Raw genomic sequence first — 15,000 nt, forward strand, 5'->3', positions numbered from 1 at the left:
CCACACCGTCTTTTCAACAGTGATCTTCCTTTCTGTTCTCAGTGGTACTGATGTTGTTAGCGAGCTGTAACACTGCACGCTCCAGGCGCTCTTCTTCTTCGACTTCTCCTTCTTCTTCTTCCGCATTCACGGAGTACACTTGTGGCACCACACCAGGCCTGGCATAGGTACTACATCATTTTCAGTCGTTTCCAGTGTCTGCATGTAAACGAGGACATTTTTGAAGGTGGTTTCGTGTCAACGCGTTTTTTCGAGGGCGTTTTCAAAAATTGTCAGTTTCAAAAAATGCCATGTCCTTGTAAACGGCCCCTATGTTTTGTAGCACATAGTTGTGTGAACCGCCGTTCTCTTTATTGAAAATAAACAAAGCACTGCACAGAACTTGTCTTACTGATGAGCAATTGTCACTCAATCCTGAGGATTTCCTCAGCTCAGAGCCTGACCACAAACGTTGATGAACTTGTACACAAGATGAGACACCGAGTATCTGGCTCAGACAAGTGAGCATCGGTACAGCTGCAGACTGACCCATTTTCAGTTTTTAATGTAGTTTCATTTTTGAATTTCTTGCTACTACAGGCCGTTTCATGTTGCGTTTAATAGTTTTTTTGGTTGTTGTTTGCCTGTAGATATGTTCTCAGTGGAATGGACACTGGAAAGGTTGCAGAGATATAGCCATAACAAATGCATGCATGATTTTTATTTATTTTTCTACATTTATAAAAGCAGTGATTGGTGAGGATCGCAAAGCAGCGAACTGAGATCACTGCCGCTTTAATGCAGTTTCATTTTTTTTTTTGCTGTTTGCATGTTAAAAAATGTTTCTACTTTAAATTATTGATAGAGCCATGAGAAAATATTGCAACTGATTTTATTTATTCACTTTGTTAGCTTAATGATTCATGTTTAGGCAACGCCATATAGCAACATTGCATAGGCTGTGATAGGTCCAGATTCAATATGTGCAATACTTTCAATAAGTTTTCAATAAACGTTGAACCAGTCTGGCCCTCCACCTGAACATTTTTTTTTTTAATTTGGCCCTCTGTGTATTTGAGTTTCACACCCCCGTTCTAATGGATTTCTTGGTCCCTGTCCTAAACTAAAAGGCTGTTTGATCACTTTTTTTGTTGTGGGATTTTGTCTTGCTTATAATACCGAGAAATAAATGATCTGATTAATCAGATGAAATTGGTGATTGTAAAAATGTGCAAAACAAAGAAAATGTAGCGTCCAGGTAAAATGTTGTCTTTAAACATTTAGCATTAAAAAAAAAAGTGCCTCAGCTTTTGAGGGATTGATTGATCTTCTCCTTATTAGTTCTCGTCTGCCCTGTTTGCCACAACACATCTTGACCAATCACGTGCGGCGGGAAGACAAGGCGTGTCTTCCAGCATGTAATTTTGCATGTATTTAAAGGTCCAGTGTGTAATATTTGGAGATTTTGAGGAAGAAAAAGCGAGATCAAGAGGTTACATTTTCGATTGCAACACTCTGCCCTCCCTCTCCAGAGTTTGTCACAACCCACCAGTTTGAGAACCACGAACCACTGCTCTACATCAAATGACTGACTGTTGTCATAAAAACAGTCAAACATTTAGTTGTGAGTACCGGCTTCTTTCATCTGGCACAACTTTTTTGGTTGTGGCCAAAACGTTATTTTGGTTCCAACCACCATCCGAGTTTTAAGTGCTGCTCAAGGAAGGAGAACCAGTTCCGAACACCACTGGTGTTGCACTGTTGTTTTTTTTCCCCATCCTAATAATTTCTTTTACCGTTTGCCGTAGTGTGTGCGTTATTTTACTTTATTTTATTTTATTTTGAAAATGCAAACATATTGACAAGGCTTCCTAGTAAATCTTAGTCCAGTGCCTGGACTAAGATTTACTGTTTTTCCAGGTGTTATTCATCCTGGTATTGGAGCCACTATACGCATTTTTGTGCACATCATTATATGTTTTTTTTTTATTACTTCAAGAGGTCTGTTGTACACTGGTCTACTAGCTGCTATATGTATTACAGTTGTATTGCTACTCCATTTTTGTTTTATTGTTGTGTTTTGGTGCGCCCCTGTGCTTTAGCTACTCAATTTACTGTTTTTGGACACAAATAAAATGTAGATTGATGGATTGATTGATGGATAACTCCAGAGGTGTCGGTGCTCCATTGGAGGTCTGCAAGGCCACCCAATCCAAACCACCTCCTCCCAATTGATACCGATGGGCTGGAGGTCGGACTTCCTCCTCCGGCAGTTAACCTTGAATTCTTTTGGTTTTAGAGGTGTTGAGGACCAAGTTAATCTCAGCGGACCAGCGGACCAGCTGTAATGTCAAAATAATTCACACATGCACTGATGAGGAGACAGAAAGAAACAGAGTTTTCCTGAATAAAACCATATTTCTCAACAATATTAATGTCACAGACAGAGTTCCTGCAGCTGCCTCTCTTTGTGAAACATAACTAGAGTTACTTCGGTGCTTTGGGTTTGACTTACCTCCTATTGTTAACTGGAAAACCCAAGAGTTTCCCTGATTTCCACGGTAGCAAACTCTTTGTCTTTCAACAAGCTCCTGGTCATTGTGTGATAATACATAATCTGTTGTCACAATCATTGCTATAATCGTGTCAAATGATTGAAATGAAGCTGAATTGAATTTTAGCAGCAATAGCATCACCAAATAAAAGCAACAGCTGCATATTAGGATACAACTATGTTTGTGTTCTGCTCATGGATAGCAGTAATCCTCAGACTATGAACTGCCAATGACATGTTTTGCTGTTGTGCTCTGTTCTTGTGACACTAATTGCCCATTTACTCATCCTAAAGAGTGGATCCCTCTGTCTGTCATTTTTTCTTTGTTTAGGTTTCTTCTTTCTTTGTGTTTTTTTTTTTATTTTTCTGCAAAACATATTCAACAATTAAACAGTACTGTCCAACACAGACTAGTCCGAAACGAGCAGGGAGTCAGAACCATTGGAAACAAATCAATTTAAGTGTGTTGTGCATACATTTGGCCGCTCTTCTTCCACGCCCATAAGTTTACAGACTCTTATCTTTTAAATGTGTACTTTATTTCCAGACTTTAGTCATATGATAAAGACAAACGATCTAAGTTAGGTTCCATTGCAGCAATAATGTAGAAATAACTTTTTTAAACTGTTGTTTAAAAAATACACACACACACACAATCAGGCAGAACCAAGTGAAGACTGCCCCATTTGCACTATAATTATTTTCTGTTTGTCACCATGCCAGTAATTACCTGACACCAGAACTTCTCGCCTTTTTCAAATGTAGGACAAGTTGACACTTGCTGCCTTTATGAGCCCAGTCAAGTCCACACACATGTCCACAAACATCTCCCTCCTTAGTCTGGCTGCCTGGGGGCAAAGACACTTTGAGAGCCCTGAGCCAGTAGCTAAACATTTTTTCGACTGTTTTTGTATTTATATATTAAACTAAGAACTACATAACATTATTTATATAGTACAATAAACTGCTAATGATTTCCCCTAATGCATAACTTGAATTTCTAATAAACAACTTTTAATAATTGTTCTGATTTTGCCCTAAAGAATATCTGAATATCTGTATTAGCAGGTTGAAAAAAAAGAACATGCGTAATGCTCTTTGACTTTTAATAGAATGAAATAATTAGGGGCTTATTAATGAAAAGTAAATGTGATTGAAGACTTCCAGGAGAAGTTAAAAATGTACATTTACATTTTTACATTTATAAGTATAAGTTATAAGGCTCTCTTGCAACAGAGAATACTTGTCAAATGTCTCCAAACGTACAGTCCCTTCTGTCAAATATGTTGATGCAGATTATTCTTATTTTGATTTGCATTGCTACGGGATCACAAATAAGCTCTGATTTTGGAGTTATGATATATAAATGTCTCATTTGGAATGTACACACATCCAGGACATTCAAAGTTCACAGAAGAGTTAAGAACACTGCAGTAATACAGATCCAACATGTCATTGAACTCGAGCGAATTTAGAATAGAAGAAGAAGAAGAAGTGGACTAAAGTCCTTAAACAGCACAGATAATTTCACTCTAACATTTAATTGTCAACATCAGTTCCAAAACATGTGTGTTTAAAATTGTTAAATTTGGGGATGTCACATTTGACCATATTTGGAATAGTATGGATGGACCATTTGTGGGAACACTTTTGAGTTTAAATATATGTCTTTCTTGAAGCAAATGTACGCTGGTTTTCAATTTTGAGGTGAAAATTTAAACTTACAAAAACTTAAAAAAAACTAAATAATAATAATAATCTGTACACTCTCTTCTCACCTACAGCCCTGAAGAGGTCTTTTGAGATTGAAGATGTGGAAGGCATACCGTCATTTCCAACAGCTTCTGCTGTTTCTGTGCCTGCTTCCCCCTCATCCCCCAACTGTTCCCGTAACTGTGACAAAGCAAGCGAGAAACAGAAGGCCGTCCAGGCATTGTCATTTGCCTACAGGAACAACAACAGTAACAGCCAGAGAGCAACGGCGCATGACTCTCAGAGTACCCCGGGTTCAAATTCTGGCCTGGCGCCAAAGTCACACAACTTAATCGGCAGCCTTTCATTCAACAGAGGAAACACAAGCAAGCAGTCAATTCATAACCACAATGCCTCTGTGATCAGAGCAGCCTCCTTTCAGGGTCGATCAAATCCCAACACTTACTCCACAGCGACTGAACAAGGTAGTGACACTGACAGCCTCTATAGCTCTTCCTCTAGCCTAGACTACACTGCAGGGTGGAGGCCCATCACACTAACTAAACCTGGTTCAAATTTAACCCATTTGACTCAAAAGGAATACAACCAAACAAAGTCTCCAAAGTTTCCACAGCATCTGAATATGGATACCGACCCCAACCCAAGGAAGAGCTCCTCTCATGGGACAGTTTTCAATCCGGAGATGAGCAACATGTTTGGAACAAAGCTGCCAAGAGCTGTTAACACTGGCTTCATACCCAGCTTGGATCTCCTGTGTCAAGGAGAAGGAATGGTGGACATACAATGCGGTAGAGACCATAACTGTACCAATTCTAATGTCAGTTTGAATGGCAATATTCACAATGCAGGTTTCTTTGGGGAGGAGGTCTACACCGGCTCTAAAAATTACAAGCAGCAAGAGTCTGTCAATTTTAAACTACCCCCATCCAGGACAAAAGAGACTTCAACAAGACGCCTCAACAAGTTTCCTCTGGATCTTGAGAGTTTGGTAAGCAGCCCCCCCTCAATAGCTCCATCTACTGAAGCACAAAGGGATTCCCTGAAGCCTCGACATCCAAAGCTTTCATGGAGCTACAGCGATAGCCAAAATCAAATCAGTCCACCTTCCACATCAGTCAGTCCCTCAGCTTCTCTCAGCAGCCTTGACAGTTCTTCTGACACACCACCTCCATCGACCCTCCATTACCCCTTCTTGCCATTTGCTGCCTCGTCTTCCTCTTCTACATCCTTAAAGCTCGCCATTCTCCCAGAAATCTGTCACTCTCCCTTGGCCATGTGTACAGCGCAAACAAGCCCAAAACAACCAATTCCCACAGGGCTCCAAGACGTAGTCTCAAAACCACCACAGCATTCCCGCAGGCATGGACCTTCTCAGTGGATGGAGGATAGCACAAGCGCTGCTCAGAATGGTTCAGGCTCAGTTACACAGAGCACAGCATCCTTTTCTGAGTCCATGATAAACAAAGCCACCCCAACTGTCGGCACTCTGTTACCTGCGCCCCACATCAAGCCCATAACTAATTGGAAAGATGGAATGAAGAAACAGAGTGGTAAGAGTCATTTTCTCTCAGTGTAATTTAGCAGTATTTACAGTAAGTCATCAAGGGCACAGTTGTGACTTGCGTGATTTTATTGATTGATTGATTGAGTGATTGATTTACTTATATTGGGGGTATTTGTGATTACTATTGTACTGAATCAGTTCAGCCATTCTCTGTGTATACTTTTTCCTGGACACCACATTTTTCCAGGGTACACACAGTGTTTTTCCTGTCCTGTAGCACCTGCATGACATTGAAGCTGTCAGGTGTAGCAAATTCCACTTTGTATTCATTGATCATAGAAAAACACAGCAGCTTGGCCGCAATCATACTTTTGCTGGGTGTTGGGCGGTGGCGGTTGTAGGCAGAGGTATAAATATCCATGTAGCAAAGAAGTGGTTAGAAAACTGTGCACTTGTGTCCAGATTAGGTTTTTTGATAGAGAGTTTCTCTGATGTTTTTTTTTTTCTTTTATTCTGAAAAAGAAATCATGTAGTCTTCATTCGATAGGCTAAATAGGAATACTTGCCACAATACAGTTATGGTTTCTTGTCTTTTCTCTTTTCTTGTTTGGCTACAGTGTTAAAATTAAATCTTGGATTGATTTCAATTGTTACCGACAACTGTTGAATAGTAGGTAGTTCTACTCCTACACAGGTCATTTTGTATAATCTACAACTGTCCTGTCAAGCTGTACATAGTCATCACATTTTTACAAAAAGAAAAAAAAATCTATGACGGAAAATATCTGGTTAACACAACCTCTGATCAACAGTGATTAAAAAGTGGTCGGACAAAAGGTTGTTTTGGGAAAAAAAAAAATAACTCAGTGCTCTATGACTATGAGTAAGAATGAGAAAGAAAATAAGTATGTTTATGTTTAAGAGTAGGAGCATTCACTACCTGGGAGAATCCTAAGGAGTCTAAAGTTGTTTTAACTTGGGAACTCAGACCGTCCCTCTCAATGTCAAAACATAAATATCAAAGTCTCCTATCAATACTCTTTCATCTTCTACCAATGCCATATGAATGACTCAGTCAGACTGAGAAAATAAACTGTAGTTGTAATGACAGTCAGAACATGTGAGTTGTCTAATGGTCCATTAACTCTGTGCTCTGGCTGACATCAACAGGAAACTGTAAAAGCCTCACATACCTCTCTGCTTGAGTGTGTCATTCAGCAGAAATAGGCCCCTTTGTGACCAGAAGTACCTTCATTTTCCTAAATATACATGTTTGTACGAGTTTTAGTTCTTGTGCGTCATCCTGTCTGGAGGTGCTGTGGAAAGGTTCTGGTTTTTAAGATGACCTCTCTTGCTTTTTTCTTCTACCATTAAGTTCAGTCTCTCACACAACCAGTTTTCCATTGTTAAGGTGCTCTACATCAGTGGTTCTCAACTGGTTTGGGTCAACCCAATTTTCTTTCCTTATCATGAAGTCGTGACCCAAATTTATTGCAAAAAAATAAATAAATAACACTAGCCCAATTTCCATCATGTCGAGCCAATAAATTGATGAAATTATTGAATTGAATTGTGTGTCCTGCAAAATAAATGTCCAACGTTTTCTCCCTGATCAGATATATTTCAAAATATTAAAATATTTTAAATATTTTAAAATTCCCTCCAAAAAAAAAAACAAAAACAAAAAGGTAAACTGCCCACAAAGCCGCGACTAAACCAAACAGCTCCATAACCTACTTTTATAGGCGTTGGAAATGTTTTCATTCACATTTATGTTCATAGAATAAATGAATGTACTGCTTTGAAGCAAGCATAGCAGGTGGGTGAGGGTGGGGGTGGGGAGGTGGTTAAATGCAGACAGACGAAACAACAAGTCACAGCAGTTAGAAATAAACAGGGTAATAAGAGGGGTACTGGAAGTAACATACACACAGAATGAATGTGACGGTAGAAAATTGCAATAACATATACTTAAAACCGATAATCTGGTAGCTAACTGCACATGCTTGTGTGTGTGTGTGTGTGTGTGTGTGTGTGTGTGTGTGTGTGTGTGTGTGTGTGTGTGTGTGTGTGTGTGTGCCCATATTTCTGCACTTTTAACACCTGCAATTTTCATCTTCAGTCTGTGTACCTCTACAATTCCCACCAAAGTCCGCACTGCCTGGTCGTCCCCGAAAGTCTGGTGTCAACCCAAAATTTAATTTTTATTCTTCTGCATGTGAGGCCATAATAGATACTTCCCTTATGTGTACTGCATGTCATTTTATAATGTAACATTGGTATCAGTGGTTTCACCTTTGCTTCTCCTGATGGCTTTATGGCCTCTTTCTAAGGGTTTCGTTTTGAGTTCAGTTAGTTTTCCTTTTTTTTTTTTGTTACTTTTGCTTATTTTGCTCGCTAAACAATTTCTACCTTGAGTGCCCTTCACCTCAAAACTGTGGTCCTAGTGGACTGTTGTAAAAAGCTAAGCTAATTTACATTTTAACTGTAAAATGAGACATTTTGATTGATTGATTTATTGAATCCTTATTTGTGTTTCTTTGTCGAATAAACTTGTCATTTTACTTTCCGTTTTATGTAGTTTGTAGTGCAGTTTGGTGAAAGTCACCATGCTGGTGCACTTTGGTGCATTTTCCTCTTGTCTCTGAACTGAGGGACGGAGTTCACACTGGAGTTCGCAAATTATTCTTGCAAGTTGTTAATGCAAATTTTGAATGACACAGTGAGCACTAAATAGTGGGTAACCAACACAGTGCACCGCTTTTCAATTGTTTAAAGCTCAAACTACAGTAGGTAATTGGCTTGTCTAATATGTTGTTGGTCACTTTTTAGCTTGCTGTTTAGTTTTGGGTTTTCATTTAAATCATTCGGTAGTTGGGAGACACATACGTAAGGCCGTTGGCACTTAAAAAATGTAATTATAACTGACTGAGGTTCATTGTATGTTCATGAGATATATACGACTATTGGCATTTTTCTTTTATAACAGACGCATGACTATTTCAGACCAGGCATGGGCAAACTACGGCACACCGAACTTGAAGAAATTATATTACTAGTCAGTAAGTCATTAAAGTCAATAAAGGGCTAAATACAGTGGGGATTCAAATACATATTTTGTTGTAACTTTGCTTTGGTTCATTTTCAATTGACATTAAAGCCCATGTTTTCTACATGTCCCATGATATATTTTTCCTCCTATGAGGTGGGTCACCAAAACACTCCATCCAACTGCTCCTGCTCCAGCCTCCCTTCTGTCAAATTTAAGAACCAATCATGGCCCACCAGTCAAAAAAGTTGGCCCACCTCTGATTTGAGATGTAACCTTCGTACCCTGGCTTTTTTTTCCACGATCGCTTCCGTCTTTCTCAGAAGGTCACCTGGGTGACACCAGCTGATATAAAGGCGTCACACACACAACACCACCACCCAGGGGACCTTCTGTGGAAGACGGAAGCTGCTGTGGAAACACGTCAGGGTACGAAGGTAACATCTCAAAGTAGTCACGTGTCTGTTATAAAAGCACATGGCTAATCATTTTTTTCTTCAACATTGTTTGGTTCGGTCCTGCAGGCTCTGCCCTGTCACATGTCTTTGTCTTCACTGGCAGGCTTTGAATCTCTTTTATGCAGCAAGGCAGGAATCCTGTGCAATCAGGCAGCGTTTCAGCAGCGCTTCTCAACCGGTGAGCCGCGGCCCAAAAATTGGTCACAGAGCTCTTTCGATTGGGTTGCGGCTTGGTGTGTATTTTAAAATATATATATTTAGAGAGAAAAAGTTGGGTATTTACTTTACAGGTCACACAATTCAATTCACTCATTTCCATAATTTATTGACTAGACATGATAGAAAGTGAGTTAGCCTTTTTTATTGTTGTAGAATAAACTTAAGTCGCCATGATGAGGAAAAAAAAATAATGTTGGCCCTGAGACTCCACCACCAGTTTAGACCCACAGTGTTCAAGGGATGAGTGACTCACAGCCAATTCATTGAAATGATTCTGACAGAGGAGACGGAGGAGGACAAGGTGGGAGGGGGCTGGACGGAGGGGGGATTAGTGGGAGCTCCTTTGGTACATTTGCATGTGAATGGCTCTCAGGGCTTTTGCTTTTAGCCACCAACACCCCCCTCCGTCCATCTCCTTTCTCTCTTTTTTGTGTCTCTCACTCTTTCTTTCTTTCCCTCCCTCCATCGGGTCCTTCTGACATCAGAGCGAAACAGGAAGCAGGAGTTGCAGCAGTTTAGAGAAGGAAGCGAAAAGAGAGAGAGAAAGTTGTGCAGAATTGTAGCCGACCGTCCTCGCAGAGAGTTGATACTCAGAGAGCCAGTCGAGTTTTTCCGTCCTGCTGGTGGGGAGCTCCTGGATGCCGAGTGGGGATTTCTGTGAACAGCAGAAGGTAGGGAGGGGGTTCTGGTTCTGCTCTCTTCCCCCCGGTGGTGGTTAACAGTGTGAGCAGTCAATGGCCAGTGGCCCAACTTTTGCAGCTAGAATGGTGTGTGCGCGCGTGTGTGTGTGTGTGTGTGTGTGTGTGTGTGTGTGTGTGTGTGTGTTAGCTAGGCATCCTGGCTTTAACAAGTGTTTGTTTTTCAAGTAGAATTTGCTACTACTGGTCATTTGTAAATTACCTCCAGCCCCCCACGCCTGTAATTCTTTTCGTGTATTTGCGCAGGATAAGTGAAGTCTGAATTTTACTCTATTTTACAGACATTAAAACCCGGATATGATGTCAATGCAGTGCACATCACACCCGCTTCTATACTAATATATTTGGCTCATTTCGGCAGATGTTAACCAAAATTTGGAGGTCGGGGAGTACATGTTTGGTCACATTATACATTAGCATTCATGGCAACTGTGCATAAAATGTCAAAGCAGCATCATGACTTCTGAACAGTGTGCAGTTGGGATAACGGGACGTCATAAGCCATTTGAAAGATAGAAAAATGTTTCTGACCACATGTCATCCATCTTACTATCTTCTGAAATTTTGCTCTTTGATTGAACGGAGCTTGCCATTTCTTCAAATGGGTTTCCAGTACCAATACGGGACTGTATTTAAGCTTAAAACGCTGTCAAAACTGCCACTAATAATTTTCCCTGCAGCCTCCATTTCTAATCTGGAAGAGAAGTAGCGAAGCCGTGCAATAATAAACTAAAAATACACCTCAATCACAGAGATGCAGACTAATATTATCACAGGACGTCTGTGTTTGGCAAAGTATGGTAGGTAATTTGCGGTGGAATTTTCACTTTACAAATAACAAAAATGGCACATTCGCACAGAATCAAGATCACATTAATCCTCCGTGATGATGACAAATTACCAGAGGTCCTCAGGTAATACTAATCTCGTGCGCTCAGGCAGATTTATCATAATTTATCTATTTCTTCACCTTTGTAATGAGATATTTCATAAGGAACATGCAGTTCCTTGCACTAAACAGAACCTTTAAACAGCCACAATAACCTGAGTACATAATCGGCTAAAACAGTTTTATAGTATTACCTAGTTTTAGAACACAAGTTAATCAGTCTCTCATTAGTAAACTTGTTCTCACTTCATTCAACACCAACAGTAGGTCTAAACCTTCCATCCTGATTTATTAACTTCACTGTTGAACCCAAGTCTCCACTGCAGGTCAGGCAGAAATACCTTCTCCTAAATGTCTCGTAACACCCCACAAAACACTCAGCGCTTACAGTCAGTAAGAGTGCATTAGTAGTAGTAGCACGTAATCCCTGTCCCGGTCCGTACATATTGCATGTAATTGCAGGCAAAAAGTTGTTTTAAAAATGACTATAAATGCCCATTTGTCTGCGAATAAGAGGATTATTATTATCATTTTCCAAGGTGGAAAAACCGTAAACAATGAATGTAGTTGGAGTACTTTCACTCACCAGGGTTTGTGTAAATATTTTTCCTCAAGCAAATCACGTCCATGATTCTGTTAAGTGTCTTTCTTTATATTCCTGTTCAGATCAGAAATTCTTGACATGTAGTAATGCTGTTTTGGATGTACAGATAAAATGACACATTTACCATATTCAAAGTAAATTTAAGGGCGTATTCACACCTGCCCTGTTTGGTTCGAACTAAACCAAAAAAGTCCCCTGTGCGGACCTTTTGGGCTGGTGTGAATAGAAACCAGCGAACTCTGGTGCGGAGCAAACAGCCGGCCGGAGACCTCGCCGGAGAGGTGGTCTCGGTTCGCTTCCAAACGAACCATGGTGCGGTTCGGTCGATGTGTGAAAGCGACCGCACCGTGGTTCGAACCAGGTCTGAAATCACACACCTTTATGGGAAATTATGTTTTGGTTAGCATAGTAGAACGTTTAGTAGCAGGCTAACATGAGCTGTGGTTCAACGTGGAGCAACGAGGAGACGGTTCTTGCAAAACGCCTTCGTTGTCGCAAAAATGGTAAACATCTCCTCATAAAATTGACGTTGCATCAAAAGCTTCTGATCCAAATTTCCCGCAAACGCTTGTGTTTGCGTGACAAAAAGAACAAAACATTGTGGGCACGATGAGTGCAGCACGCCAGAGCTCCGTGATTGTTTAATTTCCGTATTTTACCGTGTTACCCCGCCAATGATTGAACGATCTTTGCACACAAGTGGGTTTGTTGTCAAATCCTGGGACCCTCGCGAAGATTGCAATGTGAAAAGGAACCGCACCAAACCAAAAAAGATACATTGTATTTTGGTCCGGATCCAGGACTTTCCTGGTGTGAATACGCCCTAAGTTTTATTATTAGTGGCAAAATAAACTGTTTTGGAAAGCTTTTTTAGCAGGATGTTAAATTTGTGGTGTCTGTTTTCTCAAAATGCTAAACAAAAAAAGGGGCGGACTTTTAGCCATTATTGTGCATATTTGGAAAATGGAAAACTGTCTGTTGGGGAACGTGCAATTTTTTAAACACAGAGTTTAGTATAACTATTGTCGCAGTATTTTGTTGTAATATTATTTATTCATTATTGCAGAAATTACTGAAGAACTTGACACTGGTGTAGTTAAGCCAATGGAAGATCGACAAGACAGAGGGAAATGCATCATTGAACAAAATCAGGCGCAAGACAACAACAGCGAAGGACAAGCGGCTGTCTTGAAGGCTGAAATGTCGAAAAATGATGAGTCCAGCCCCCAGGTCCTTGAACACAAGGAGAAGGCCACAGATGAAGGCGAAACAACGGAAGAGACGCTGCAGCCGGAGGCTGGTGTGAAGGAGGAGCTCTGCCAGTCTGTGCCAGACCTGCAGAAGAACCTCATCAGTGGTACTGGCCTGTTTGGATACGTGGGCATTGAGGCAGTACTGGACCAGATCAAGAGTAAGACGGTGAAGGCAGGCTTCGAGTTCAATCTCATGGTTGTCGGTAAGTTTGGCCAACTGTTCTTATACTCTATATACACTGCCTGGCCAAATAAAAAGTTGCCACCAAGAATACAGGTCACACGCTCTAATATTTCGTAGGACGGCCTTCGGGCCTTTGGCTTTGATTACGGCACACATTCGCTGTGGCATTGTTTCGATAAGCTTCTGCAATGTCACAAGATTTATTTCCACCCAGTGTTGCATTCATTTTGCCTACGGTACAGGCTTGTACCAGTAGGCACTAGGCATGATGGGTGCATCCCATCACTCTGGAACAGGGTCAATCTGGAAAAAGGCTTCAATTTGCTAGGGAGCGTGTAGATTGGACTCTGGAGCAATGGAAGAAGGTCATGTGGTCTGATGAGTCCAGATTTACCCTGTTCCAGAGTGATGGGCGCATCAGGGTAAGAAGAGAGGCAGATGAAGTGATGCATCCATCAGCAGTGCTATGATCTGGGGTTGCTGCAGTCGGTCAGGTCTAGGTTCAGCAACGGTATGTGCTCAAGGAATGAGGTCAGCTGACTATCTGAATATACTGAATGACCAGGTTATTCCATCAATGGGATTTTACTTCCCTGATGGCACGGGCATATTCCAAGACGACAATGCCAGGATTCACCGGCTCACATTGTGAAAGCGGTTCAGGGAGCCTGAGACATCATTTTCACACATGGATTGGCCACCACAGAGTCCAGACCTGAACCCCGTTGAGAATCTTTGGGATGTGCTAGAGAAGGCTTTGCGCAGTGGTCCGACTCTACCATCAAAATTTTGAAAAATCAACGCAACACTGGATGGAAATCCGTCTTGTGACATTGCAGGAGCTTATCGAAACAATGCCACAGCGAATGCTACCGTAATCAAAGCTAAAGGTGGACCAACAATATATTAGAGTGTGTGACCTTTATTTTTAGTGGCGACTGTTTTTTGGCAGTGTATATTTAACTTATTCAATTTTTTTCAGGTGGACGTCAGTAGTATTTTTAGAAGGCATACTGCTGTTGATACATATGTCACATTGCATACAATACAAGCATCATATCGGGCTCTTAAGCTGGTTGTGAAATAATTGTGATTCTTGCGTGTCCAGAACTGGTCAAATGTGGACAAATCTAGACTATTTTTATCCATATTCTTTTTTATATTTTATCTTGAATCAAAGTCACGTAACGAAGTGACCTTCTTTGCACACTCATTAAAGGTTTGTTTGTATAACATGGTGTTTTTGAAACACAAGATAGTTATTTGAAACAACAGAAAGTCAAGAACTCTGGCACACACTAAACACAACATTTGGGAGGGGAGAAGATGAAAAGAGAATTCTACACTTACTGAAAACACATGCAGGTGTACACACATCGCATATTCACTTGTGCTATGGATGTATTAATAATTGCTAAAATACGCTCGCTTTATTCCTCGTGTCTCTGGCAGGCACACAGATGCATTGGCTTTTGAGCTTAACCCTTTTAAGCGCCAGAATTCTTTTCAAGAAAATACTCAATTTTGATATCAAGATTTCAAAAGGCTGTGACTTCGAATTTGTTAGAGATGAAGCCAGACTGTAATTGAGAAAATTCTTCAGTATGACTTTTTTTTTTGGTTGTTTGTTTTTGTATTATGTCAGATGTCAGGGGTCTGTATGTCAGATGTCTCCACAATACCCCACAGGCTCATCAAATTGTTTATCCACTTTTGATCATTTTCCACATATCTCACTCAAACAGACTCAGCCATCATCACTGTAATTTACAGGGGGACTGCGAACAGCCCTGCTGCCTCCACCAGCACTGGCTGGGCGTTTCCTCCCACAGCTTCTACCACGTTGAGCACTACCTCCCCCATTTTTTTTTTCACTCACGCGCCCTCCATCACCAT

General features: G+C 40.8%; 1 protein-coding gene across 2 annotated transcripts in view; it reads left to right on the forward strand.

Moving 5' to 3' along the window:
• The window catches only part of septin12 (septin 12), a 28,670-nt gene that overhangs the window by 5,470 nt on the left and 8,200 nt on the right, over positions 1-15,000 (forward strand). The window contains exons 2-3 of one of the 2 annotated variants that reach the window (XM_076032653.1): positions 4,318-5,796; positions 12,734-13,123. In XM_076032653.1, coding sequence (XP_075888768.1) covers positions 4,318-5,796; positions 12,734-13,123 — 1,869 coding nt within the window. Of the gene's footprint in view, positions 1-4,317; positions 5,797-9,941; positions 10,148-12,733; positions 13,124-15,000 lie in introns of those variants that run through there. The other variant, XM_076032654.1, reaches the window with a different exon arrangement.

This window comes from Nelusetta ayraudi, unplaced genomic scaffold (assembly GCF_046127955.1).
Source record: "Nelusetta ayraudi isolate G7.1 ecotype Tasmania unplaced genomic scaffold, CSIRO-AGI_Nayr_v1 ptg000034l, whole genome shotgun sequence".
Taxonomy (NCBI): Eukaryota; Metazoa; Chordata; class Actinopteri; order Tetraodontiformes; family Monacanthidae; genus Nelusetta; species Nelusetta ayraudi.